The 28,000-nt window shown below is 45.8% G+C and overlaps 2 protein-coding genes across 7 annotated transcripts in view; one reads left to right on the top strand and one right to left on the bottom strand.

Annotated features, from left to right (window-relative positions):
* Window positions 1–2,825: 2,825 nt before the first annotated feature.
* On the bottom strand, window positions 2,826–22,632 carry Syt11 (synaptotagmin XI). Of its 4 annotated transcripts, none has more exons than XM_013508240.1 (4): window positions 22,336–22,632; window positions 15,614–16,440; window positions 6,696–6,816; window positions 2,826–6,103 (listed from the first exon to the last, which is right to left on the bottom strand). In XM_013508240.1, exons 1-4 carry the CDS (start codon window positions 22,367–22,369, stop codon window positions 5,793–5,795), a joined length of 1,293 nt encoding a protein of 430 aa, XP_013363694.1. In that variant the 5' UTR covers window positions 22,370–22,632; the 3' UTR covers window positions 2,826–5,792. The 4 variants fall into 4 exon arrangements, with proteins under 4 accessions (XP_013363694.1, XP_005411674.1, XP_013363693.1 ...); XM_005411617.2 differs by having other exon boundaries at window positions 6,693–6,816; window positions 22,336–22,631; XM_013508239.1 differs by lacking the exon at window positions 22,336–22,632 and adding an exon at window positions 22,086–22,305.
* A 105-nt stretch (window positions 22,633–22,737) lies between these two features.
* Gon4l (gon-4-like (C. elegans)) overlaps window positions 22,738–28,000 on the top strand; it is a 64,413-nt gene continuing 59,150 nt past the window's right edge. For 2 of the 3 annotated variants that reach the window (XM_013508237.1, XM_005411606.2), the window contains exons 1-3: window positions 22,738–22,895; window positions 24,174–24,357; window positions 26,322–26,852. In XM_013508237.1, coding sequence (XP_013363691.1) covers window positions 26,348–26,852 — 505 coding nt within the window. In that variant the 5' untranslated portion in view covers window positions 22,738–22,895; window positions 24,174–24,357; window positions 26,322–26,347. The remainder of the gene's footprint in view (window positions 22,896–24,173; window positions 24,358–26,321; window positions 26,853–28,000) is intronic. The other variant, XM_005411607.2, reaches the window with a different exon arrangement.

The raw sequence follows: 28,000 nt of genomic DNA, 5'->3' as shown, positions 1-28,000 counted from the left end.
ATTTTAAACAATTGTTAGTGGTACCCACGAAAAACTTTAGCCTAGGATATACAGTATATGTACTGAAAAATAAGTAAGATACATGCATAATTGCAGCCGTAAGATAAAAAACACATTGAAAATGTGTCAAAGTCAGCAGTGTGGCTGGACATGGTAGTGAACGCCTGTAATCCCAGCACTCAGAAGGCTGAGGCAGGAGGATTGCTGCAATTTGGAGGCCAGCCTGGGCTACAAAGTGAGTTGAAAGGGCAGCCTGAACTGCATAGTGAAACCCTGTCTTAAAAAGACACCCCACCCCACAAAAAGTCAGCAATTCTTGCCTCTAAGTAGACTTTTCACATTTCTATGCGTGCATACTTGATTTTATGTATTTTCTTGGGGTTTTAAATTTTTTTTATTTTTGTGTATTTTTTTTGATGTAGGGTCTCACTATGTAGTTCAGGCTGGCCTTGAATTCACTATATAGCCCAGGCCGGCCTCAAACTCATGGCAATCCTCCTGCCTGAGTCTCTAGAATGCTGGAATCACAGATGTGAGCCACCATACCCGGCTTTTTGTTTGTTTTGAGACGAAGTCTTGCTGTGTAGCCCAGGCTGGTCTCAAACTTGAGATCCCCCTGCCTCAGCCTCCTGAGTAGCTGGGATTGTAGTCTTAGGCCACCATGCCTGGTTTATTTTACACATTCTATCTTTCTTTTTCTTTCTTCTTTTCTTTCTATATCTCCTCTCTTTTCTCCCTCTGTCTGTTTTTTTGTTTTTGTTATTTTGAGACAGGGTTTCACTATGCAGTTCAGGCTGGCTTTGAGCTCACTCTGTAGCCCAGGCTGGCCTCAAACTTGCAGAGATCCTCCTGCCTCATTCTAAGTGCTGGGATTAAGACCTGCCTGCCATGCACCCCTACACCCAGCAATTTACATATTTTCTTTTCTTTTTTTTTTTTGGTTTTTCTCCGGTATCAGGAACCGAACTCACAACCTTGCGCTTGCCAGGCAGGCGCTTTGCCGCTGAGCTAAATCCCTAGCCCCCTACGTATTTTCTATAATGACTCTAAATGATCTATCAGGGAGAAAAATATGCAGAAAAAAGTTTAGAAGACAAAAGGGTTTTATATTTTGATTTTTTTTTTCTATTTTCCAATTTTTTTTTTTCTTTTGAGACAGGGTCTTGCTTTGTAGTTCAGTCTGCCCGTCCCTAACCTGTGTATCCCAGACTGGCCGTGAACTCATGGCAATCCTTCTGCCTCAGCCTCCCAAGTTCTGGGATTACAGCTGTGTACCATCATGCCAAGCTCCCCATGTTCTTCGTATGTGCTTATATTACTTTTTTTTTTTTTTTTCTTTTTGAGACAGGGTCTCACTATGCAGTTCAGGCTGTCCTTGAGCTCACTTTGTAGCCCAGACTGGCCTTGAACTCACAATGATCCTCCTGCCTCAGACTCCTGTGCTGGGATTACAGGTGTACGCCACCATCCTGGCTTCTTTTGTAATTAAAAAAAAAAGTTCCATTAATGACTTTAAAATACAGGGACTGTTTTCTTACTTTCTCTCTTCCTCACCCAAAGGAAGAACAACTATATAAAACAGAAATAATGACAAATGAATCATTCTAGGCTTTTGTGGCTTTGCTTTTCCTACTGGGGATTGAACTCACTGCCTTTGCACTGAGCTACATCCCTAACCCTTTTACTTTTTGCTGCGTTGGTCATATCAGCCTGCACTGCACTGACCTCTGACCCTTTCCCTACAGACTATCTTATAGTTTGCAATTATACATTTATTAGTGTGATTATTTGATTAATACTCATCCTCTGCTAAGCCCCACAAAAACAGGACTCTTGCTTATCCATTTATTGTATCCCCAGTGCCTGAAATATAGTATACACTCAATAAATAAACATCTTGGGCCAGGGATATAGCTCAGTGGCACAAGTGCCTGCCTGGCAAGCACAAGGTCCTGAGTTTGATTCTTGGTACCAAAAAAATAAAATAAATAAGTAAACAAACTTTTGTTGATTTTTTTTTTTTTTTTTTGGTTTTTCTCTGGTACCGGGAATTGAACTCATGACCTTGTGCTTGCCAGGCAGGCAGGCGCTGTGACGCTGACCTAAATCCCTGGCCCCAAACTTTTGTTGACTAATGAGTGAGACAACAGATCAACTGGTCTTAGCAATGCTTTTCAGAACAAATGCCTCCAATTACGGAGGCAGAGGACTAATTCTCGGCATTAAAAACCATCAATTAATTCTCCTTATGGTTTTAGAAATTACATTTCAATAAACTGGGCATGGTGAGTCACAGCTGTAATCCTGGCACTCCGGTGGCCGGGGCAGGAGGATCACCAGGAGTTCAAGGCCAGCCTGGACTACATAGCAAGATTTTTGTCTTAACTTCCCCCCAACCCAAAAAAGAAATCACATTTTAAGAGGAAAACAAAGATTAGAACAAGCAGTAAACTAAGTCATCTCCCAAATGTGAGTTGTACTCTCGCCCTGCCCCGTACTAGGGATCAAACCCAGGGATTTGTGCATGCTAGACACATGTCCTATCACTAAGCTATACCCCAACCCCAATTACTTTGTTTTTTTTTTTTTGGTTTTTCTCCGGTACCGGGAACCGAACTCACGACCTTGTGCATGCCAGGCAGGCGCTTTTGCCGCTGAGCTAAATCCCCAGCCCCTCCCAATTACTTTGAAACACCCCAGATGATTCCAAATCAGGCGGTCTTGGGGCCACTGTTTGGAAAACACGCTCTCCATCCTTTGGATATCTGAGTGCGAACTTCCTCTGTGGTCATCCAGCTTCTGAGAGAATCAAGCTGACATCGCTCTACCTAGTTAATGTGAATCAGTCTTTATTTTGCACTCGTGTGGTGCATTAACAAATTCAACATACAAGATAGCATTACATATTGTAGGTTAGCGTTACAGCATTATGCAATTTCACACAATTCATGTTAGCTTTTTCGTGGTTTTTTTTTTTTTTTAATTTGACATGTTTATCTTTGAGTTTCATTTTTACAAGAGAAGACACAAGGTAAAGAAAGACGACCACTTTGGAGAAGGATCATGGCGAGGGCAATGTCACTGTCATGGCCATCGTGAGAGCCTTCCGAGAAAAGGGACTTGCATTTTCCTCTCCTTCGCAAGCCACCCCCGTCCCACAGAGCAGTTCTATGTGGTTTCCTACCTAGAGCACCGTTGGGGAACAGGTGCATCTTGGCTGTGCTCCACCGGGAACTGAAGGAAGGAAGAACTCATCAAGAGACGTTTTTTATTAAGAAAAACTCTTGTCTTCCCAAAGGGAGCAAGATGCCCACAGAGAAGGATTAGCTTTTGGAAAATTGGACGTGACCATTGCCTAACCTATTCCTGACTACGAGCGCCTTGTGCAAACGCTAGGACGTGACTCTCTTGTCTGTCAACTGACTCTTGGGAAGAGGTGCTCTGCCTCGACCCTTATCAGTTCTCTCTGCAAAGAACAAATATGAAAGCCAAAGTCAGCTAAGAAACTTTGGGACAGCATACTCCAGGGCAGGATGGATCAGGCCTGAGGCTGGAGGGAGGAATCCTACACTGGCCACCTCTTTGCCTTTTCCTGGTAAAGGCACGGAGGCAGCTCCCAGCCTACGGAGCGGCCGATTCCGCCCCTATCACCTCATCACCCACTGCTCCACAGACCCAAAGGATGCAAGGAGTAAAGCTACCAGGAGATGGGAATCAGGGGTGGGCAAGGCTGTCTCCCCAGGCTTATGGCAGGAGGAGCTACAGAGGCACACACTGCAGGGAAAGACCAGACTATCTCCACCTATCGCTCTGCATTGTTTCTGGGAAGGAAACAAAAGCGGGTTGCTCAGCGGTTTCTGATCTTTAGACATTAAGGCGATGAAGAGGAACCATTTAAATTTTTTCCTAATGGGGCTTCAGAATGCTCCTGCCAGATTTACATTTCAACTATCTCAAAATGCATTTTTAGAAAACAAAAATTATTTTCTTCTACGTATGATACAGTATTTACATTCCACGGGTTAGAGGACAGAGATTAGTGGTGTGGCCCCAACTGGTGATGAGATAGAATTGGATCTGAGGGGGGAGGGGTGGACAGGGGCAAGGACAGAGAAGGGGCTTTGTGCCTGCACAGAACTGTTCTGCGTTGTCAAAAATCTGGGTTAAAACAAAACCAAAGCAAAGGATGTGGGGGGGGGCAGATTGGATTTAAATCCACAAAAGCTCAGGGGACACCAAAGGCAATGTCACCACCCTCTCCATGGAGACTCAGCTTTTCTACTCCCTTCTCAGGAGCAAGGTAGAAAGCAATGATCTTGTGTGGAAGTGGACACTACAATCTCATCTTTCAGGCCCTGGATCAAGCTGCTGCTTATCTGACTAAGTTCCTCTTCAGGCTGTCAAAGCTATGCACTGCTCACCCAAGCTCACCCACTGTTACTGAAGTCCCTGCCACACAGTCTCCGCATGGGGACGTGGCTGTGCTAGGAAAAAGAGACCTGGATTCTCACTGCAGTCTAAGACTGAAGCGCTCAACCTGTACTGCCCAGCAGCAGAAGGAGGACTCAACTCTGGATGTCCCATCCTTTCCATATTGTGAGACTAAAGTCCCAAGAACTATGCAATTTATTTTGAGGGAAACTTTATCTTTACAATCCAGTTAGTCACATGGTTATTTGTTTAAACATCTGTATTCCTGAAAATTCAAGGAGAAAGAATAACACCTGAGGGCCTTTTCCCTTCGGAAACGAAACTAACCTCATTAGACCATCTAAGTCACTGGAGAAGACTCCCCATAGTCCGCATTTCTGGGCAACCAAAGGCGAATGTAACCCTTCAAACCTCCGAGGACTACCAACAGATTAACTTAGAAATAGGTGTCACGACAGGAGGGAGCTGCGAAGGAGGGTGGCAGTCACTTCCTTGCTCCTCTCCTTGTCCTCGTACCTGCAAATAACCTTTGGGCTCAGCTGCTCGTGTCCATTGGTTCAATTCTGCAGCTGAATGTAAAGTCTCCAAAGCTCTTTGTAGAGCAGTCAGGTAGTTTTGTAGATCCACGTTTTACCTGATAAACCCGATACCTTCTATGTGCTTCACTGGGGGGGAGGGTTATCAGCTAAGCATAACTGCCCACTGCCCCTTCACAGCAGCAGCGCTCACAGCAAAAATACCTCACTTCTGGTCATGTTTTCTCCTGTAAGCCCTGCTGTATCACCTTACCTTTGTTTCTTGGCTTACATGGATCCCTGGGCCTTGAACTCAGTCAAAGCACAGAGATACGTGAGGTGGGAGAAAAGATGATGAAAACATGAGATTTTACAAGAGCAAAATTTTCTTCTGCAGAGGTAGGGAGTGGGAGTAACTCTCCAGAGAAGCCCAATGAAAAGATGCCAATTTCAGGTAATCAGCAAATACAACTCGGCACAAAACACAATTTTCATGGATTAAAATCTGCAACTTGATACTGGCAGATAGGCTAATTTCTTCAGTTTGTATTAGACATGCAAGTATAAGGTTACATTGTTATATATAGACTTGTGGGGTCTTCCCCTCTCTTTTTCCCCCCCATTTAAAAAACGAAAGAATTTCTAGTGCCTTGCAAAGGAGAAAAAAAAAAATCACCACTAAGAACTGATCTGCAGCTGTGGTCATGTGGGGTGTTCTCTGTGGGGTTCATTTTGTAAGAAATTTTCTTCTACAACTAAAGTGAGGTTTTTGAGTCCGCTTCCCTGTCATCTCTCCCTGCCACATCCCTCCCCGGCCTGGCTCCAGGCTTAGAGGCGAGAACAGGATTAGTACTCGCTCAGACTGTGCCACTTGGATACAGGCTTGCGGGGACTCTCACAGACCTCTCTCCAGTGCTCTGCACCACTGGCTGTGACGCTGTGAGCTCCCAGGATCAGCCTCCCCACCACCTCATTCTTGGTGGTGCGATCGAAGTCGATGACGAGGAACTCAATGCTGATATCAGGCAGGAGGTCGGTGGGGATGTCGTAGATGAAAGACTCGTTGAAGACGGGGTTCAAAGTGCACTTCTTGACGTGGGTCTTCTTCTTGGCGATGCGCTTTCTGCCATAGTAGACGTTCACCTTGACATAAGGATCTGGGGCCCCCAAGGAGATAACAAGAAGAGACACAGGCCTATGACACAGTTCTCTTCTGTATAATGGTGGCTTTATGCTAGGCAGGAGGGGACTCTGCTGCTAATATCCTTGGTGCCACCCCTTGTGATCTTCAGCGACTACACAGTCAGTGTGCACAGACTACGTGCTGTCTGCCTGGATAGGGAGCCCCAGAAACTAAGCAGGAAGTGAACCGAGCAATCCCACCGTTAGGGCTGAAGCGGCTGTGTGACACCAGGCGGTGTTCTCTGACAGCATCTGGGGATGACTGTGTGTACAGTCTTTCTGGGGACGCTCGCCCGGGGCAAGTGCCTGGCACCTCGCATGCTTGCCACACAGGATGCCTGGCCCAGTGGGAGCACCTCAATTTCTCCCCCAAAGCACCTCCCCAGCTAGGGAAATCTCTTGGCTGATGTCTGTGTGTAGATGTCAGGAAGAAAATCTACACAGAAGGAAGAAGGGATAGACAGTGAAACAGGCCGGGGTTTTGAAACTTGGGGATATGTCTGGCTCCAGGACAGGGATCTGGATGGCTCGGACAGGGAGGGACAGGTTGGAGTAAATAGCTGCTACCTGAAAGACCGGTGATGTCCATCTTCGGCAAGTGTCTGGCTTTGAGGACCACCACTGTCATTCTCTGTGCCACAGGCTGATAGGACAGAGACACCTGGAGCTCCCCTCTGCTAATGCACTTCTGCAAGGGAGAAAGGGTGTGTGAGGCATGGGCAGTCTGGAGGTGGGCAAGCCCTGGAGGAGGAGTCACAGGAGAGAGGGCAAGGAAGCGCCACCATACCCTGATATTAAGTAAAACAGTCAGCAGAGACAGGCAGCTTAGCCGACAGTTCTGAGCAGGGACTGTGAAGCCTTGACTCAAATCCTGACTGCTCTTTCTCATTAATGACCTTGGGCAAGTTATTCAACATCTCTGTGCTGTACTTCAGATTTCTCATCTGTAAAAAAGGGATCAAAAATTTCATCTACTTCGTAGGACTCTTGGGAAGATTAAATAGGCTCAAATTTGTGAACCACCAACAGTACCCAGTACATAATATTGTCTTATTTGTGTGTGTGTGTGTGTATGTGTTACTGGGGCTTGACCCAGGGCCTTCATACTGAGCTATGTCCCCAGCCCTTTTCATTTTTATCTTTTTAAATTTTGACATATCTCGCTAAGTCACTAAATTGCCCAGGCTGGGTGATCCTCCTGCCTCAGCCGCCCTAGTGCTGGGATTACAGGCATGCACCACCATGCCTCTACCCCTTGAAGAACATTTTTAACAACATTTGAATGCTTACTGCATGCCAGGTCCTGACAGGACTCAGTTCTCACTCTCCAGGAACTTATGATGCAGTAGAAAAGACAGAACTATAAATAAACATATACTTGAGAGAATTTAGCAGCCTGCATAGGTCCTCTGGGTGCCCAGTGGCGATGGAGGCAGGCTTTGCTGGGAAACGAAGGGAAGCCTTTACTGGCTGCTGTCTGGGCTGAGGTAATGCAGGGGAAGAGACAACGAGGTCCTGAGCAGAGAGATCATGTCAGGCGAAGTGACAGGAACAGCTGGTACAGAGAGGATGGTGGGGGGTGAGTGTGCGTGACAGCAAGGGCTGGTCGGGGACCCGGGCGGTGGAGGTGTGGGACAACTCCAGCAAGATGGCAGAGGCTGTAGCACCTAGGCAAGGGTGGTCTGTAAGTATCACAGTGCCAAAGTCATTACCATTTTATGAAAATCATTACCACTTTAGATAAAACTGGAGAATGATCAAAAGGCAAGAAAGACTAAAGTAAAGAGGCAGCTGCAAGCCAGGCTGGTGGCCCACACCTGTAATCGCATCACTCTGGGACGCTGAGACAGGATGATCACAAGTTCAAACCCAGCCTGGGGATGTAGGTTGGTGTGAAAGCCCTAAATCCAATCCCGAGTACCACACACACACACACACACACACACAGAGGTAGCTGTAGAAGGCTAAGGAAGCAATGTGGGGCGTGCACCCAGGGCTCTTGCAGAGGAGGGGGCACAAGGGCACAGGGCGAGAGGTGCAGCAGGAGGAAGTGGCAGGATTTTTTACTGCTGTGTAGCCATTTGGATGGGAACTGGAAGGGACATGGAAGAAAGACAGGACAATTTCTTAGAGAATGGAGGTAAGGCTGGGACCAGAGACAGCAAGAAGTGAGGTTTGAGGAATTTACAGCACAATAAATTACATTTGGGACAATATCATCCCTTTGCGATCAAACTTCATTGTCTGTGTTTTCAAAGTCCCAAGGAGATGTCACCAATCCAGGAATTCTTCTCACAGAGCACAGGGTAGACAGTACCCATCCCCAGCCTTCCACATGTCACACCCTACATGAACGACTGACACACTTCAGCGCCGGGCCCTCTGCTAGAGTTCAGGACTGAAAAGGTGGCGGATGGGGAGCCCTCCCTTAAGAAGCTCCCAGACTAGCGCACGACCTGCCCAGGCAGGGCTGGGGCAGGAAGGGGCCACCCCAGTAAGTAGGTTGGGTGGCTCAGCACTGAAAGGCAGGACACAGCCCTACAGTAGTATTTTGTGCTTTGATTATAAGTTTTTTGTTGGTTTGTTTGTTTTTTTGGTCTTTTTGAGACAGGGTCTCACTATGCTGTTCATACTGGCCTTGAGCTCACTTTGTAGCCCAGGCTGGCCTCGAACGCGCACTGATCCTCCTGCCTCAGCCTCCTGAGTGCTGGGATTACAGGCGTGTGCTACCAAGCATGGCTTAATTATGAGTTGTAAGTCATCTCAAGAAATGAAACTGTGATAGTATTTCAAATGGTTTTAAAATTTTCTTAAATCTATATTACATATCAGGAGCATAAGTGAAGGCCTTTCACGGGGCACAGAACATGAGTAAAGCTTAAGTTTGGCTTTTAGTTTTTCTTGTGGCACTGGGGCTTAAACCCAGGCCCTTACCCATGATAGGCAGGCATTCTACCGCCTATCAGGAGGACTGTACATTCCAGCCTCACCCAGGCAACTTAGGCTTTGTTTCAAAATAAAAAAATACAAAGGGCTGGGGGTTTAGCTCAGTGTGAAGGCCCTGGGTTCAATCCACAGTATGGAGAAAATGTTTTTTCTCTGCTAGATTGTAGCCCCACATTTTGTCCTTACCCTTAGCTATTGTGAGCTCCAGACTGTATCCGTGGGAATTACCCTCTGCCAGTTCAGCATCGCAGGCTGGTTGCCCCTGCCAACCAATATACTTCTGGGCTGTTTCCTTTTGCCATTACTCAGAATGTGATCAGAGAACATAAACTCACTCTTACTACAACCAAATGGACAGTAATCCCTTGTGTCAGAGAAAATCAAATGCCTTCCCAAGCATTTAGAACTGAGCTGTCCAATACAGGAGCTACTGGCTACATTTATTTATTTAAATGTTAATTTAAATTCATTAAAATTACATGAAATCAAAACTTTCGTTCCTCAGTCACACTAGCTCGCCACATTTCAATTGCTCAGTAGTCACATGCAGCTAATATCTACCACACAGGCAGTGACAAAACGGAACAGTTCTATTACTGTTGGATAGCGCTAATCTAGAGAGAACTTTTGGCTTAGCTTGGCCCTTTGTTATTTGCAAGCATGATGAAACGTCAATAGATTTGATGTCTAGCTCTGGAGCCATCTTTGACTACAGTAAGTACTAAATATGCAGTCTTTGAATATAATTCTAACTTTATATATGGAAGGCTAGGTTGGGAGTACAAGGGAAATTTAAATCTAAAAGGAAGTTTATGGTGAGGGTACTGGGGATTGAACCCAGGATCTCACGCATTCAGTTTTATTTATAAATATGACATTCATTGTGAGTTTATAATTAGGTCTACGTGTCCTAATGCCTGTAATCTCACCTACTCAGGAGGCTGAGAGAGGAAGAACATAAGTTTGAGGTCAGCCTTGGCAATTTAGGGAGATCCTGGCTTAAAATAAAATTTTAAAAAGTGATAGAGTGCTGGTCTAGTATGGGCAAAGTCCTAGGTACAATCCCTAGTACTGCCCCCACCAACAATTATAACTCATATTTCTTGACTAGTTTAAAACAGTTTTTGAAATCATCCATTATAGCTAATTGTCCTAATCAAAAATCTCCATTCCCCTTCTCTAGTTCTTTGGGAAAGCAGACAACTTCTATTTACTCTTTTAATTGTTTCCTCACCTAAAATCACTCCACAAGCAACTGTTGTGAGCTCCTCCTTCACTTCCAGCCATCTTAGGTGGGCGGAATGCCCATCCTGCTCAGCTGTAGCCATGACATCCCCTGAGTGCCACCCGTTTGGCAGTGAGACCAGAGTTTCCTGGTGGCCCCTCACTCCCCAGCCTCTTCTCTTCCCACCCAATTCCCATGACAAGTGGCACTGTCAATGGTTCCTTTGAGGGCTAGGAGTGAGGCTGTTTCCCAGCCTTGGGCCTAGTGAGCAAAGACCCTGTTGGGGGCGGGCAAGCAGAAAGGTGAGGGCGAGAAAGGGCGTCTCACAGAGCGGGGGCCCAGGGGACAAGCAGCTGCTTCTAAAGAATGCATTCGGAGGAAGGAGGGACAGGCGAGGATGTCTGTTCCCTAGGGTTAGTGTCAGACTGCTTTTGAAGTCACGGGTGTCTATACTAGGTGGGACCCGCACCCTCAGTAAACCTTTCGTGGGGCCACAAGTCTGAGGGCCATTCCCACCCTAAAGGACAACTTGGAGAAAGTGAAAGAAACAGAACCTTAGTCTTCAGCCACATCCCTTTCCCCGCCCCCTAAAACACAGATGTAACAACTGTCTTTTGCTCCTGGAAAATGGGCATCCCTTTTTCCTTTTCCCTTTCAGTCCTGCTGGCTAGACTGGATGACCTCTAAGGTCCTTTTAAATCTGAGATGTTAAGACTCCTCTCATTCCCATGACCAATGTCCCATATCATCAACATGACCTAAAAAACTAGGATCAGCTTAACAATGCTATTATCCACTTTGTCAGTCACTGCCTCCCTCCCCCCGCTGCCACTGTCCCCTCTGTACTATCTCCCTTCTCTCTTTTTTTTTTTTTGGTACCGGGAATCAAACTCATGACCTCAGGCTTGCCAGGCAAGCACTTATGCCGCTGAGCTATATTCCCAGCCAACCTCCCTTCTCTCTGTGGATTACAGGAGTATAAATTCACTTAATTATCATCTGAGTAAAATATTAGACAACAAAGCTATCTCTTAAAAGAAATTAGTTCTATCACATGTGATGGCCCGTGCCTGTAATCCCAGCATTCAGGAGGCTGAGGCAGGAGAATCAAGAGTTTGAGGCCATCCTGTACTACATAACAAGACTCTAACTAAAAGAAAAAGTCCCAACATGCAGCTCAGAGAAGTTGGGCGTTTTAGTTGATACTGCTGATACTTCTTTCATGAACAATAAAAGGTTTGTTTTTTTTAGCTGGAAAGCGTGGGAGAGATATTTCATTATGTTGCCTAGTCTGGTCTTGAACTCCTGGGCTGAAGCAGTTCTCCTGCCTCAGTCTCTCCAAGTACCTGGAACCACAGGCATGGACAAGTAACTTGGCTGAAGGTTTTTTATGCCTCTTATGCCTTTCTATACATTTACAAGAGATAAAAGTGTGCTCCTAAAGTGACCCCATTATCTTTCACGACCCAGTCTAGACGGAACCTAAGGCCCAGAGAGGCTGACTATTTATTTGCCCAAAGTTAGGCAGTAGAAAGGACAGAGTCAGAAATGAGTAGTCTCGGGGTGGGGGATGTAGCTCAGCAGGCACCGTGCCTGCCTGGCAAGCGCAAGGTTGCAAGTTCGACTCCTAGTACAACCCCCCTGTCAAAAAAAACCCCAAAAGTAATAAGTGGTCAGGAGCTGGGTGTGGGGACACACACCTGTAGTCCCAGCACTCAGGAGGCTGAGGCAGAAGGATTGCCATGAGTTCAAGGCCGGTCTGGGTAATAACAACAGCAAAAAAGAGTAGTCTTGTGCTTTTATGGATGGCCCACACTGTAGTAATACTGGGACAAGAGGTTAATTTTCTGGTATCAGAAGTGTAGTTAGGGGTGGGGACTATATAGAAATGTAACTACCAGTTTCCCCCTGGACCCTGCAGGAAGATCACTGGACCCATGCTAAGGGGCTGCCTTGCATGAACCAGGCAGCATGAGATAGTTCAGAGCGGCTCTCGCTGGTGGCCTCTGAGGGGGGGACCCAGAAAGGGCAGATTCTTTGCTGCAATGTGGAGAATTTGGAATAGACATTTAGAGGCTGAAGTGCAAGGGCTGCGGTGCGTTACTAGGAATGCCAGGCGTGGCTCACATGGGACAGTCCTGCCCGCCAGCGTGGGAAGAGAAATGGATTAGGAAGCCTGGGAGGCTGGAAGGCTCTGCAGTCTGTCTGGGGCCTCTCTGAGGGTTTAGACCGCTTAAGTATCCTAGCCGGGCTTATTACTTCTGAAAGGAGTTAACAAAGTGGAAAGAAACTTGGCTCTTGCCAAGAGCCCCTGGCAGTTTAGCAAACTGTCTGTGCTCTGTCTGGGGCCCTGTATTTGAGGCTGTTTTATTTCCAGCCCAAATCAGTCCCTTTTCTTGGCAGTCTCTACCAGCTGCAACCTGGCACACAGCTACCCTCCACACCTAGGCAAGGGCTGCAAGGGCATGAGCTGTCTGCAGTAGTACAGCTGGTCAGTGGCTTTACCAGACTGGGGCAGTAGGGGAGAAGGTGTTGGAAATGATACTGCGAGACAGGCAGAGGCAGTGAGTGGAACACTGGAGCCACCGTAAAGGAACGAGGGAAGCGGGCGGCAGGGCTTTGAGGAAGAGAGCTGGGTGGAGAGAAGGCAGAGAAGGGGTGAAACAAGACGCTTCTTCAGACTCTAAGCTCAGAGGCCACCTCCTTGTATTGTGGCATTAACCCAGCACCTTCTCTATGCTCTGACTACGAGCCTCTAATATTCTCCAAGAGTCCTAGACTACCCTAGCCCCTGTGAGAGCATAGCAAGTAGCAGTAGCAGTTTTGGGGCATGACTGGGCTGGCTGCAGTGGGACAGTGCCTACTACATAGCAAAGAAGCAAGAACACATGCCCAGAGGGTGTGCTTCCTGCCACTCCACTCCTCAGACTGGTACAGTGCCCTTCCTTGGTGGGCAAACTTTCTGGAGTACACACTGAATGCTCCACCTGTGCTAGTCTAGGATCCTCTTTAGCTCAGTTCTGAGTCTCCTATCTCCCTTCTGAGTCTAAAAAGGCAACAAGAGAGAAATATATGGCCAGGTATGGTAGCGCAGGCCTGTAATCCCAGCACTCTGAGAGGAGGCTGAGATAGGAGGATCGAAAGTTTGAGCCCAGCCTGAGCAGCTCAGGGACTCAGTGAGACCTGTCTCAAAATTTAAAAAAAAGGTGGCGCAAGCCTGTAATCCCAGCACTTGGGAGGCTGAGGCAGGAGGATTGTTGCAAGTTTGAGACCAGCCTGGGCTACAAAGTGAGCTCAAGGCCAGCATGAACTGGCGAGACCCTGTTCAAAAAGACCAAAAAAAAAAAAAAAAAAAAAAAGCTGGAGATGTATCAATGCCCTGGAATTCAATCCGAAGACCACCAAAACGGCGGAGGCGGGGAGGGGGGAAGCTGTGGGCAGGGCTCTTTGTAGGTGTAGTTGTTTTTAGTAGCCTTGCTACCCTTTCTGAACCTTTTTCTCCACTGATCCAGGCTTCCCTTATCTTCCTTTACCATGTCCAACATATAAATGTAAAACCATGTATACCTTCCAGGGATCAAATGTTATTAACAATAAGTATAGCTGGATATAGTGGTGCACACCTGTAATCCCAGCACTCAGGAGGCTGAGGCACTGCAAGTTCAAGGCCAACTTGGACTACACAATGAGCTCAGGGCCAGTTTAAACTACATAGCAAGACCCTGTCTCAAAAAAAGACACAATAATAGTAATGGCAGCCAAGCATGGTAGCACATGCCTGTAATCCCAGCACTTGGGAGTCTGAGGTAGGAGGATTGTTGAGAGTTCAAGGCCAGCCTGAGCTATAAAGTGAGCTCAAAGCCAGCCTGAACTGCATAGTAAGACCCTGTCTCAAAAAGACAAACAGAAAAAGCAATGGCAGCTGTGGATATAACTCAGTGGCACGTGCCTGCCTGGCAAGTGCAAGGTCCTGAGTTCGATTCCTGGTACAAAAAAAAAGTAATGGTCACAACTTATTAAATACTTATTGTGTGCTAAGGAGTATGCAAATTCACCCATTTTGCTTTATTCCTGTGAGAAACTGAGACTTAGAAATGTTGAACAGCTTTCCCAAGGTCATTTAGCCAGCAGAATCTGGACTGACTTCAAAGGTCTTGCTATTAACCACTTAAGTTATATCCTCAAAAAGGAATAAAATTCTATGTTCAAAATTTCAAGAACTTTTATAGCACCTACCATACCCTCTAAATGATAATTGCCAAAAATGTTTGTCTTTCTTTTCAATAAAGTGAAAGCTCTTCAAGGACAGCACTATGCCTGGTATATTATCCTGCTTGAGCCTCATGACCCTGTAAGGAAGGCAACGCTAGCAGCTGAGAAAATAGAAGCTTAGAGGGGCTGAGAAACTCACCCACTGTCACACAGCTAGGAAACGGTAAGCCAAAACTGAATGAGGCAGACCAGTTCCAGACCTAAGTGCTTAACCACAACACTACTCTGTCTCCCCAAGGAGGAAGAAGTGAATGAACTACACTTCTTGTCCTTCTGAAATGAACTCAAAAGCTGATGTTGGCCCGGTGGGGAAAGAGGGAGAAGAGGCGGAGTGGAGCATTCTCACTTCTAGTGCAAACGGGGGAGAGGAAGAGTGGAGAGAGGCGAGATGTCTGTGGCACAGGTTTGGACGCTGAAGGGTGAAGCAAGTCATTAAATTGTGCTTATAAAATATTTATCAGAAGACATACACGTGATACTCTTTACCCCTAGGTTTGGGTTGGGAAAAGGAGGCTGAGGACAAAATTAATGCTATTTATTTTATTTTATTTTTTTAATTTTTAAATTTTTTTGGTTTTTTTCTGGTACCGGGAATCAAACTCATGACCTTGTGCTTGCCAGGCAGGCGCTGTGCCGCTGAGCTAAATCCCCAGCCCCTGCGCTATTTGTTTTAGTTTCTCAGCAGTAAGAACTAAGTTCATTGGAGGAAGATCACACATCATTTTGGAGAATAACTTAGCCCCCATCTCCTTCATGAAGGGTCTCTCACTAGTGGGGCAGGGCATCCCAGGCAAACTGGACACAGCATCAGGAGGCCAGCCACTAAGTGGAACTTTCAAGGTGGTCTCCCCTTCTCTCTTCTGGAAGTTTCTTATAAGAACTAATCTGCCAGGTTCTCTGTCTTGCTTTGACCACTGCTTATCCTTGGTAGCCAAGAACCTCATCACAGCCCCTCCTTGCACTCGTCCTTCCTCCGCCTGGTTTCCGTGAGATTTTATCTTCCCCAACCCACTGTCCCTCCCAGCACACTCTTCCTTCTCACCTGGATGTTTCTCTTGATGATGTCCCTGGTCAGCTGGACCTTGCCTGTGCTGGGGTCCACCCCAGCCAATGGCACCATGACTTCCCCGATGACGTCATCTCGAGAGAAGCGATCGAAGCTGAGGACAAGGAAGTGTAGCACCAGGTCCTGCAGCTGGCTATACGGGATGCCATAGAAGGTGAAGGTCTCATCAAACACAGGGTCTAGGGTTTTCCGCAGCACTCTGGTCTTCACCCGATGCCGCTTGTCGGGTAGGATGGTCATTTTGATATAGGGGTCAGAGCCCTGGGTCTGGTCATCCATCACTGGCAGCCCGTGGGCCTCCTGGATTGTCACCACCAGAGCTTTTTTTGGGAAATTATAGTCCACTGAGAAGGTGAGGGATCCCAGCATGACATCTTCCTCTGGAGATGATGGAGAGGTGGTTTTGCTTTCCCCTGGGGTCAGGCTCGTAATGGGGCTCCTCAGTTCTTCCCCATAGTCTGTTTTGATGGGTAACTGGTCTATACAAGATCCGGAGCTGGGCCCCCTCGGGCCCTTGTCTCGGCTTAGCAGACCAGCCTCTGCTGCATCCACCAACAGGTTCCCGCGGCCACCTTCCCTCCCAGAGCCGTCTTTGTCTCTCCGCACTTTGATGATTTTCTTCCTGTTGCTGAGGGTCTCTGGGTATATGCTGATGCCTTTAAGCATGTGAATAAACTTGTATGGTGGGGTCTTGTGCTTCTTCTCTGCCTGCTGGTGGCAGCACGTCCAGACAAAGACAGTCACCGAAACACAAACCACCAGCACAGAGGCCCCGATGAGGCCAGCCACCACTGGGGACACATCTGAAGGCAGAGACCAGAGATGTATCAAGACAGTGGCTTCAACCCCTGTCCAGAGCCGCCCTGCCCAGTGCCTGTGCTGGAGCCAGGTGGATCTGCAACCTGACCTCCAGAGCAGAGCGCATTCCTCTGGGCTTTAGAGTTTCCTCCCTCTTAGAGACTGATTCTCTTACCACCCTCTCCATCCAACCCACACCTTCCCCTTCCTGCCAGACCTAGATGAAGCATTCAGCTTCTTCACCAGCCCTTCTCTGACTGTCCCCGGTTCCTTAGTCTTTCTTGACCTTCTCTCAGCGCTTCTAGACTTAGTTGGTACATATTGATTTGTGCTTCCCATAAAGCTGCTCTGTAATGTTGTAAGGTCACCTTTTTCCACGGGAACCTGCTTACTCTGTGGGTATCAGCTATGTCTGGTTTTCATAGCATCCAGCACCCACTGTGCAGATAAAGGGCCTGTGTCAACTGACTTACTAGTTGGGTGAAAGGATGCGGAATTGCATGAGGATGGTCTTGGTAGGGTGACCAAGGGTGCTAACAGTGGATGGGTGATTAAAAGAAAAACTCTAGGTCTGCATACTTTTAAATATGTTCCAAAGTTTTACTTTCCAATTATTTAAAACATAAGTATTTTAAACAGGAAAAAACAGGACTGTGAAAAGTGCCAGTACTTTGCTCAAATGTCACCTTCCTCCAGTAGGTCTGTCTGTCTGTCTGTCTACCTACCTGTCTGTCTACCATACTACCTACTATGTACCCTGCTGCTAAGGATCAAACCAAATACCTTGTACTCTATCACTGCGCTACACCCATTATTTGAAGGTGCAACCTTCTCCACCCACTCTTCTGAGCTCTGTTTAGTTTTTCTTCATATGCTTTGTCATTATTTCTCATGCACCAGGTACAACATATAAAAATATAATACACACATATGTAAGAATAAATAAACACACTACCCATAATTTTACTACTTAGGGTTTGTCTTCCCTAGAATGTAGGCCTTATGAGGAGAGGGCTTTTTATCTGTTTTGTTCATTGCTATATTTGAAGCCCTTAAAACACACAGCAGCCACTTAATATACATTCGGTGGATGAACAAATAACTAAAGAGAAATAGATCTTCTTCTCTTCCTTTATGGGAAAAGACAAGGCTCTGCCTTAGATATTTAGGCTTATTCCCTTTACCCCCAAACCAGTTCATTGGAGCCAAATTGGGTTTGGGCCTTAAAGGTCAGGAAAAGGCCTATAGTATTTTTTAGGACAAGACTGGGAAAGTAAAGTGAACTAGGAAAATGAATGTAATTCCAGAATATTCCAGATTCTTCCTAGAACATACTACTACCAGGCACTTGAATTTATTGCAGGTCTCATTTCTTTTAGGCCTTTTCTCAAAGCTCATCTTATCAGAGAAGTATTTCTTGTCTGTCCCAAGTGAAATAATATCTCCATCACCCTGTTTTAATTTTCTTCATAATGCTTATTATCCTGACATATGTCTATTTATCTGTCTTCCCTCACCAGGTAAACTTAGTAAGAATAGTGATGTTGTCTGTTTGGTTTCCTGCTAAGTCCTAGAACCATGTGATGCATGGTAAGTGCTCAGTGAACAAGTGAGATAGTAAATTCAAAACAGCCTCCATAGGCTGGCCATGGTGAAGCATGCCTGTAATCCCAGCACTCTGGGAGGCTGAGGCAGGAAGATCACTGAGAGTTCCAGGCCAGCCTAGGCTACAGAGTTCAAAGCCAACTTGAACTACATAGTAAGACCCGGTCTCAAAACACAGCTCCAAAGCCCCCAAGCATGATATTCGTATCTCACAAGGTATAAACAGCTTCATCAGCACTGGTCACAACATAACTATTCTGTACAGCACTGACAATAAGAAAACTGCTATTTTTTGTGTGCATTTATTATGTCCCTACCAAGCACTGTGCCAGAGCTTTTTATGTCTCAATCCAAGAACTCATTGAATAGGACCATTAATATCCCTAGCTACATAGTAGCAAATGGCAGTAATGGGATATAAATTCTGGTCTGCTGGATAAGAGTCCACACTTTACATTATGGATAATTACAAAAGTAAAAAAAAAATCTGATGACCGAGCTAGGCGTGGTGGCATATGCCTGTAATCTCAGCACTCAGGAGGCTGAGGCAGGAGGACTGCTGCAAGTTTGAGGCCAGCCTGGGGCCTGGGCTACAAAGTGAGTTCAAGACCAGCCTGAACTGCACAGTGAGACCCTGTCTCAAAAAAACAAAAAAACCGTAAAAAACTGATAACCATATCAAATGAAAAATTGAAACTCAAGCTGAGGGGTGTCTAGGAATAATAATTATCTTTAATTATAATTATTTTAGGCATTTCTATGGAAAAGAATTTGATTTGATGTTACTTTGGAACGTAGGACATACAGCAATGTGCAGAGGTTACAGGAAGACAGGTTTTGACTCAGTGAGTCAAATTATTATTAGAACTGCCTCACAGTAGCCCAGATTGCTTCTTAAGGTGGTAATTCTCCAGCACAAAATTTTCAGTATGTGTGCTGCTGACACGAGCACATTACAACATTTTCAAATGGGGAAGTTGAGTCGTGATTGATCAGGCATGTTCTAAAAGGGATTTTTTTCAAAGAGACTAGCGTAGCTATCTTTGAAATTCTGTCTCCATGATTCTATGAAATGTAGGAACTAATAAAAATCAGGGGTTACATTTTTAAATATTATAGGTAAGGAGTAAAGCCATTTGTAACAAAATAAATCAACCTGACTATATCCATGTCCATACTGAAGAGTAGGAAGAGTTCATTCTCACAGTAATAAATTAAATAAATAAGTGCTTTTTTTTTTTTTTTTTTTTTTTTTTTGGTACCGGGAATCAAACTCATGACCTTCCGAATGCCAGGCAGGCACTGTGCCACTGAGCTGTATCCCTGGCCTGAAATAAGTGCTTTTAGGGAGAGGTTTTTAAAAAAGGGAGGCAGACTTGGAGGTAAGTTCCTTGAGGGCAGGCACAAACAACATTCTGTTCATCTTTGAGTTCCTTAGTCTCTTACATCTAACAGGCATTTGTTTGAATAACTGGATTCATTTATCAATTAGAATGGCCACTGTCTGAAGAAGTGGCTCTCTACTCCCCAGTCAGGGTCTTTCCTGTAAATTTCTTTCTATTGCTTAGTGAAACTGAACACTGATTGTATTTATGAGAAGAGGAAAGCAGGGAGCTGCCATGAAAATTATCTTTTTGACGATGATTTGAGAGGAAAATCTTAAAGCTCTACCATTGGTTCATTCAGTGATCACGAGGGAGCTCACTGTGGCTTGCGTTAATTTTTTTTTCTTTGAGAAAATGGAGGTAGGGTGGAAAAGAAAGACAAGGAAAGATTCTCATCATTCAAAAGGATGGAGAAGGAAAAGAAGGGAAACAAATGAATGGATTTGTGGATTGTCCAGATGCTCTCCCTCACCTTTTCCCTCATTTTTTCACTACTTTTTTTTCTTCAGTCAGGATCTCCCTGTGTAGTCAAGTTGGCCATTGCTTATGTAGCCCCTGGCTGGCCTTGAACTCAGTGATTCTCCCGCCTCAGCCTCCCAAATCCTGGGATTACAGGCATTCACTACCATGTCCGGCTCTGCCCTACTTTCTTAATGTTAAGTATTTGTTATCTTTTACCTCTGTCCTCAACACCCAAAGCAGTGAACTAGAAGAATTAGAGATATTTAAACTCAAAGCCTTGCTTTCATCAAAAACTTGGTGGGAAAAGGAAACTGGACATAACGGCCAAAGTGAATGTTTCAAAGCAGTTGTAAATTGAAGTGGCCTGGGCTGCTCACTTCTTTTGTATTTCATGATCATAGACAATGAGGTGTTGGCTTGGTGTATCGACTAAGTGCTAGAATATGTGAAATGAAGCAATATGAGATATGGAAAAGTCAGAAGCAGCAGTTCTCTATGGAGGAAATCCTCTAATGGTCCAGAGACCCACAGGATATTGGCTATGCCCAGCTCTTTCAGCCTGTAATCAGACTGATCACTGGCCCTTTCCTTTCCTAAAGGTACCCTTCCGCTGTCAAATAGGCCAGTGTAATATAGTGGACCAAGATGAACATGGCATCAACCAGACATTGGTTCAAATCCTCCTGCTGCCCTTACTAGTTCATTTGGCTTTGGCCAACTTATTTTATCTCCTTTGGCTTCAGTTTCCTCATCTGATGAATAGAAGTAATTATACCTACACCAAGAGTTATTTGTTAGGATTAAATAAAATGTAAATAAAAGGATAACATTTTCCCCTTTTTCCACTAATGTTCCCTCTTTAAAAAATCACTATATTATGTTTTATATAATCTACTTTCCCAAGGACTCGGGAACTGTACTTAGAGAACGGAAGCTGTTGGAAAGAGGGCATAAGAAGAAATCTAAGAGAATCATGGGTTGCTCATGTGATCACAAAAGGGATTTCAATTTTGCAAACTTAGAACTCAAAAAATAGAGATGCAATAGGTGAAACGGAGAAAGACAGTCAAGAATGAGCCTTGGGAATAAGTGGGAACATAGTTAATGGATGTGAAGATGTGCTGTCTGGATTGTTTCCCTGAAAAGACAGCTCCTTTCTTATACGGAGAGCACACAGGGCTCTGCTCATTTCAGTGTATCTCTTACAGAGGAGGAAAAAAGAAAAGCCATTTTCCTCACCCTCAATACTGGAATCCAATACTCAAACCTTCTGGATTGTCTGAGGGACAGAATCCCTTAAGAAACATGAAAGTTCTTAGGCTGACAGCAACTCCCATTCACTTCCCCCAACCTGAACTGTAGTAGCCAAGAGGAAGAGGGAGGCCAATTTAACTTAATTAATTTATTTGACCAGGGAGCACAGTTTAAAAAGTTTGCTCTCTATAGTAGATTCTGGAGCAATTCCCAAAGAGGAAAAAAAAATCTTGCATCTCGAGCTTGTTTTTCTTATCTTCTTCCCTATTTTCTACTCCACTTTCTGCCCCAAGGAGGGTTAAAACTGATCCCGGAGCTCCTAGGGTGGGTCGGGGAGCAGCCGCTCAGGGGTGACGTAATGCTTTCTCTGGTACACAAAGCGGCCTCCCCGGGGCTGGCCTCCCCCGCCCCGCCCCCTACCCCCCAGCACCAGCGCGGGTGAGTCCCCCGTTTTAAAAAGGCAGCCCAAGGAAACAGGGAACAAAGGCCCCGGAAGGAGAGCCTAGGCGCTGCCAGGAGGCCCAGAAATAGACATCACGTCATCCCCTAGCCCAGCAGCGCCAAGCGCCATTTGGTAGCATCCGACGGACCCCACCATTACGATGCAGAACGGAGCTCGCAGGCCTCACGTTTCCTCTTAGCTCCAGCATCCAGCTGACCAGCTTTGGGAGTGGTTTCCCTTTGGCTCTCCACCCCCGCACCCCTCTTTCCTCAGAGGCCGCCGCCTCCCCTGGCTGCCAGCCACGCAGCCTACAGTCTCGAAGCTGCCATCTTGGTGCCCCATCCCCCCCCCCCGGTGCACCTCCCTCCCCCGCAGCCCTTAGCAGGGGAGGGGGAGGAAAGGGCACCGCCCTGCGTGCCCCGAGGGGGAGGGCTCGACCTACCCCCCCTCTCCTCCCCCAGAAGGAGGGGTTCCCGTCCTCCGCATGCTCGCCATTCCTCACCTCCAGCAGCGCTGACAGTGCACCGCACAAGGTTCAGCATCCTGGACTTCCCTGGCTTTGCCAGTCCCTGCAGCCCACAACTCAAATGCGGGCGCTGTCCACCGCCTGCTACCCACCACCATAGGTCCGATTCCGGCGGGCCTAGCACTCTGAAGGGCCCCCCTCCTTGTCGTCACCCCTGCTCACTGCGGTGCCCTTTGCTTTGCAATGGTGTGACCACGGCGAGCTCTGTTTGCCCCACTCTACTTACCAAAGGAAGGTCGGATGTTGGTGATCTCAGCCATGTCGTAATCAGAGGCTGTTGCTATTAAATGCAACGGTCAGGTAACTCTGGGAACCCCCCGCCAGTACCGAGGCTGCAGCTTTAGATCTCTAGGTCTGGGTGGGGGAAGGTATCTTGCAGACGTCTCTTGCGACGGTCCAGTCCCTGGTTGCCAGCTGCGCACTCCTCTTAAGATGCTCCAGGGACGCTCTGAGCTCAGGATGCAGGTGCAGTCAGACTGGTCCTGATGCGAGACAGGCTCCGCCTTTTTCCGAACGGTCTTCGGCAAAAGACTCCGCCTCTGCCGAAAGGTTCCGGAAGACAGGTCCGGCCCCTTTCCGGAAGCTATCAGAGGGGACACTTCCCGCCCCCTCGCTGTCGCGAGAATGAGGCCCCGCCCACTAACGGATTGTGGGTCCTTGGGAAGAAGAGACTACTGTAGATAAACATCACATGTGCTTTTATAGATCCTGTGGTTCTAGGTCCTCTGGCTTTTGGGAAAGAAAATTCTACACTACCAATGTTACACATTTCTGAGACCACTAAAGGTAATTATGGAAACTTTCTTACATTTCGAAGCTTTGAATAAAAACTAATCTCGGGGATGGTTGCACAACTCTGAAAATGTACTAAAAATCATTTAATTGTACACGTATAACAGATGATGTGAATCGAAGCGGTTTAAAAATAAAAGATTAGCCGAGCGTGGTGGCGCACACCTCTAATCCCAGCATTTGGGAAGCTGAGACAAGGAGGATCGCTGTGAATTCAAAGCCATTCTGAGCTACATAGTGAGCTCAAGTGAAGCCTGAACTACACAGCGAGATCCTGTCTCAAAAAAAAAAAAAAATTTTTTTTTTTTGTAAAAATAAAAGACTAATGAAAAAACCAAAGTTAATCAGTGTTGAACATTCCTCTTCCATGAGCTTCGAGTGCTTAAAGCTGTTTAGGAGAGGGGATGGGGGCAAATCAAAAAATCTGTGTATTCCTCAGGTCCAGAGGAGAGCTCAGATAAAACTCTAAACTTCTGGGAATCTTCCTTGGAGTTTGGAAGAGTTGATATGTTTTAGGATGGTCAGACTACTACTGGCAATTGTAGCCATTATTTCACCCTTCATTTTGGCTGTAGATACTTTTATCCTGTCGGATTCGGTTTACAGCCAGATCAGTTCAGTGCAGCAGAAATATTTGTTGGTGGCTCACTTGTAAAATGAGGGAGCCGAATGAATTTTTCCAGCTTTTATGCCCTTCTAGAAAAGTGGAAAGAACATGATCCCCCGAGTCATTCATTCCTTCAAGAAAGCGTGGAGTTATTGAACATTGACTACGCCCCAGCCCCAGGCATTTTTCTGAGCTCTGGGTCAATGCCTTACAGTTACCTAAAATCCAGATTGACGATTCCCCTTGACAACCATGTAGCTTTGTGAAATCACCTACCCAGCTGAGGCAGAACTGTGTCCTCTGCAAAGAGGAAAATGAAATACATAATATCCACTGGACCACAGGGTTTATTGTGGAGACCAGACCACCTAATAGAAGAAAGTATTTTGTGAAATGCAAACTATTACATAGATATGAAAAATTGCTGTAGTTGAATTCCAAATCCGCCTCAATTTTAATCGGGAACCTGCACTATTTGTAACCTAGAGATTCCTTTCTGAAATTTTATGAATTCTCTTTTTCTACTTATGTTTCACATGTCTCTCGGAGAGAATAATTACTTGTCAAACAAAGCACTGAATCTCAGTCCCCACTTTTTAGTAAGATAGCTCTCCACCGGTAGGGAAAGTGAATTGATGCCTTTACTTTTTTTTTTTTTCTGCCAGGAAATGACGCGATAGCGCCGTGGCTTCATTTGGCCCTAAATAAGATGGCTCCTAGCGTTTGGCGCATGCTCTTTGACGCCGTCCGTGGCCGCGCACCGCGCTTCGGGGATGCGCACGTCAGTCGCTGCCGTTGTCTGACTTCCGCTGTTGCTGAAACCGAGTTTCCGCGGGATCAGGCCGGCTTGTGAGTGTACTGTGTCGTGTGTGGTGGGCGGGAAGAGGCAAGGATGGACCCGGGACACTGGGCAGAGCGTGCTCAGAATGAGGGGCTCTGCTCTGAGGGTGGGTGCGAGCTGCGTGCCGGGAGTTAGGGGTGCACAGTGTTTAATTCGTGCTGGGGACTTGGGCCGGCTTTCCGTGTAGAGGTGGAAGGCACAGTTAGGACCCATTTTTAAAATGTTTTCTGAGGAAGAGGCAGCACTGGGGCTGCCTCCAGGTTGGCATTCATTCCCCTAATGTTGGACCGACTGAAGTTCCCAAAGGAGCGGACTCTTCAGAGCTACTGCTATGTTTGAGGTGCCTGCAGTCGATTCCTGAACCCTGCTGATTTTTGAATAGTAGCTTTCTTAGCTTTTTACTTTCTTCCCTTTATCTTTTCTGGACTTGAGTAACTCACCTGTGGAATAAAGGAGTCGCCTAGATTATTCATACTCCCTCCGTACCCACTCACCACCCTCCCTCGCAGGAATCAACGAGTCTTCCCTTAGTCCACCCTGTTACCTGGGCATTCAGACTTGGCTTAAACATTGCCAGTGATGGAGAACTCACTGAAACACCAGGCAGCTTATTCTCTTCTTGGACCTGTTGATTGATTGATTGATTGGTACCGGGAATCGAACTTAGGACCTTGCACTTGCCAGGCAGGCACTTGTGCTGCTGAACTATATCCCCAACCCCTCTTGGACCTATTTATGAGAATAATGTTTTCTTAGAAAGCTACAGCCAGTTCCCAAGTAGTACTTAATGCTTGTTCCAGATTCTATCCAGTTTAAGTCCCCTTTATTATTCAAGAAACCTACGATAGGTATCTGCAGTACCTAGATACTGCTGGATACTAATGGTACCAGTTGAAGGACTCCTTTATCTCAACAAGTTCATAGTTTTGGAGGAGGGAGACAGACAAGTACAGATACTTAGAAAAGTAAGTACTTTACTGTAAAAGTGGTTTGCAGACAGTTCCCCTAAGAACATAAAAGATGCCCTCCAGATTAGGTCAGTGCTGCCTTTAAAAATGTGATAACTACAAATTAAGCCAAGAGTCCACAAGTAATACAGAGAACAGTAAAATCTCCTTCTCTTGTTTTAACACAAAATCTGTTAAAGTAGCCAATCTTCTAAAGTAGCCACTTTGCTGGGCGTGGTGGAGCACGCTTGTAATCCCAGCACTTAGGAGGCTGAGGCAGAGGATCGTTGCAAGTTCGAGACCAGCCTGGTCTATGAGGTGATTTCAAGGCCAGCCTGAACTGCATAGCGAGACCCTGCCTCAAAAAGACAAAAAAACAAAAACAAAAACAAAAAAAAAACCAAAAAGCCACTTTGCTTTTAACGAAAGTACCTGTTTATGAAAACACCAACAGCAAATACTTATTAATCGCCTACTATCTAATGATGTAGGTGCTGTTTTTATTTCATTTTATGTTGTGCTTGCTTCGGCAGCACATATATTAAAATATTTCATTTTATAGCTGCAGAAGCAGATTCAGGTTAAGTAACTTAGGAATGTCATACGAATGGAGAGATGACTTGGGAAACAAATCCAGACAGTTTGACTTCACACTTAGCTTTCAGCATCAGGCTGTTTTCCTTCTCTGATTTTTAGTTTCCTGATTTAGTAACTGAAAACAGCTTACTATTTAATATGTATAACAACTCTATGAGGTAAGAACAATTACCTTTTTTTTTATTTTAACAGTTGAAGAAATAAGTTTAGAGAGGTTAAGTCACTTGGCAGATATAATGTACTAATCAGTAGTAGAGTTGAGATTTGAACTCATTCTAATCATTTCTCATTTTCGACCTGAAGGAATAGTGTGCATTTGGGGTAGAATATTCATGATTAGACATGAATGAAAATGAAAAGATAATTGAGTAAATGTTATTACTGTTAATTAACATGAAGGTAATCAGAACTTGCTTTTATCCTTTTAGGATGGAACAAAAGTGGGACTTTAAAAATGTTGCCCTGTAAGAAGAGAAGAACTACAGTGACAGAGAACTCCCAGGATAGGAGCAGCCAGGAGGAAGACAACTTAGAACAAGAGTCAGCTTTTAAACCAGAATCTGACCAGGTCACTGACTTGGGGTCAGTACCACTGTCCTGGGGCCCAAGTCAGGGTAGAGCAGTTGGAGTTGAAGTTCAGTCTGTGCAGAATGCAGGAAATCAGCCTGGTGTGGAGGCGCCATCTTTGAGTTCTAGGATACTCACCCAGGAAACAAATTTACCAAGTTTAGAAGGTGTCGATGAGGCCATTTCTCAGGGCATCACCCTAACTTCCTTGGAGTCTTCCCACTCTCCTAACGTACACATCAGTAAAGGAAAACTCCAGGCTACTGCTTCAAGGAGAGGGAAGAAAGTTGTCCTCAGACCTGGACTAGAAACCCAAGAAGATAGAAGTGATCGTCCTATCATAAAGAAGCCCTTTCCAGGAGAGCCTAGTGAAGAAGTCAAGGAGGAAGGAGGTAAGATATGAAAGGTTTTTAGGCTCCATTTTCCATTTTAGTGTGAGCATCCCTAACCCTAAAACCAAAACCTGACATGCTCCAAAATCCAAAACTTTCTTGAGTGGTGGCATGATACTACAAGTGGAAAATTCCACACCTGACTTTGTGTGGAGGGTTGTAGTGAAAATGCAAGTGTACTAAAAATATCTTGTGAAATTACTTCTTGGGAGACAGAGGCAGGATGGTCAAAAAGTTTGAACCCAGCCTTGACAACTTAGCAACTTGGACCCTGTTTCAAAATAAAAAATAAGCCAGGTGTGGTGGCGCACGCTGGTAATCCCAGCATTCGGGAGGCTGAGGTAGGAGGATTGTTCTGAGTTCGAGACCAGCCTGGGCTACAGAGTGAATTCATGGCCAGCCTGAACTGCATAGCGAGACCCTGTCTCAAAAAAGGCAAAAAAAAAAAAAAAAGCAGGGCATGATAGTGCATGCTTGTAATCCTGGCACTCAGGAGGCCGAGGCAGAAGGACCACCCTGAGTTGGAGGCCAGCCTATATTATATAGTGAGACCCTGTCTCAAAAAACAAACAACCCAAAATAAAAAGTAAAAGAGAGCCTAGTAACACAACACCCCCGCAAAGGGAAAAACCCCCAAAAAACAATTACCTTCAGGTGTCGGGCACAGTGTTTTTTGTTTTTTGTTTTTTTTTTGGTCTTTTTGAGACAGGGTCTCGCTGTGGAGTTCAGGCTGGCCTTGAGCTCACTTTGTAGCCCAGGCTAGTCTCAAACTTGCAACGATCTTGCCTCAGCCTCCTGAGTGCTGGGATTACAGGCGTATGCCACTTCGCCCGGCAGGCACAGTGTTCTACTCCTGTAATCCCAGCTCCTGAGCCAGGGCTGTGATGGAGTGGGTGTGAGGAGGTTGGAGCCTAAGGCAGGAGAAATGCAAGTTCTAGCCTCTTCTGGTGGTTTAGCAGCTCAGTGAGATGCTGTCTCAGAAAAGGGCTGGTGTGGTGGCACATTTTCATAATCTCAGCACTCCATAGGCTGAGAAGGGAGGATGGCAAGTCTGAGGTCAGATTGAGCTGTATGGTGGGATTCTGTCGCAAAAAAAACAAAAGAAAAAAACAAAACAAAACAAAAGAAATAGCTATTTAAAATAAAAT

The sequence above is a fragment of the Chinchilla lanigera genome, unplaced genomic scaffold (genome assembly GCF_000276665.1).
Source record: "Chinchilla lanigera isolate Chin_1 unplaced genomic scaffold, ChiLan1.0 scaffold00144, whole genome shotgun sequence".
NCBI classification, from domain to species: Eukaryota; Metazoa; Chordata; class Mammalia; order Rodentia; family Chinchillidae; genus Chinchilla; species Chinchilla lanigera.
This window is presented reverse-complemented; position numbering and strand designations above follow the sequence as displayed.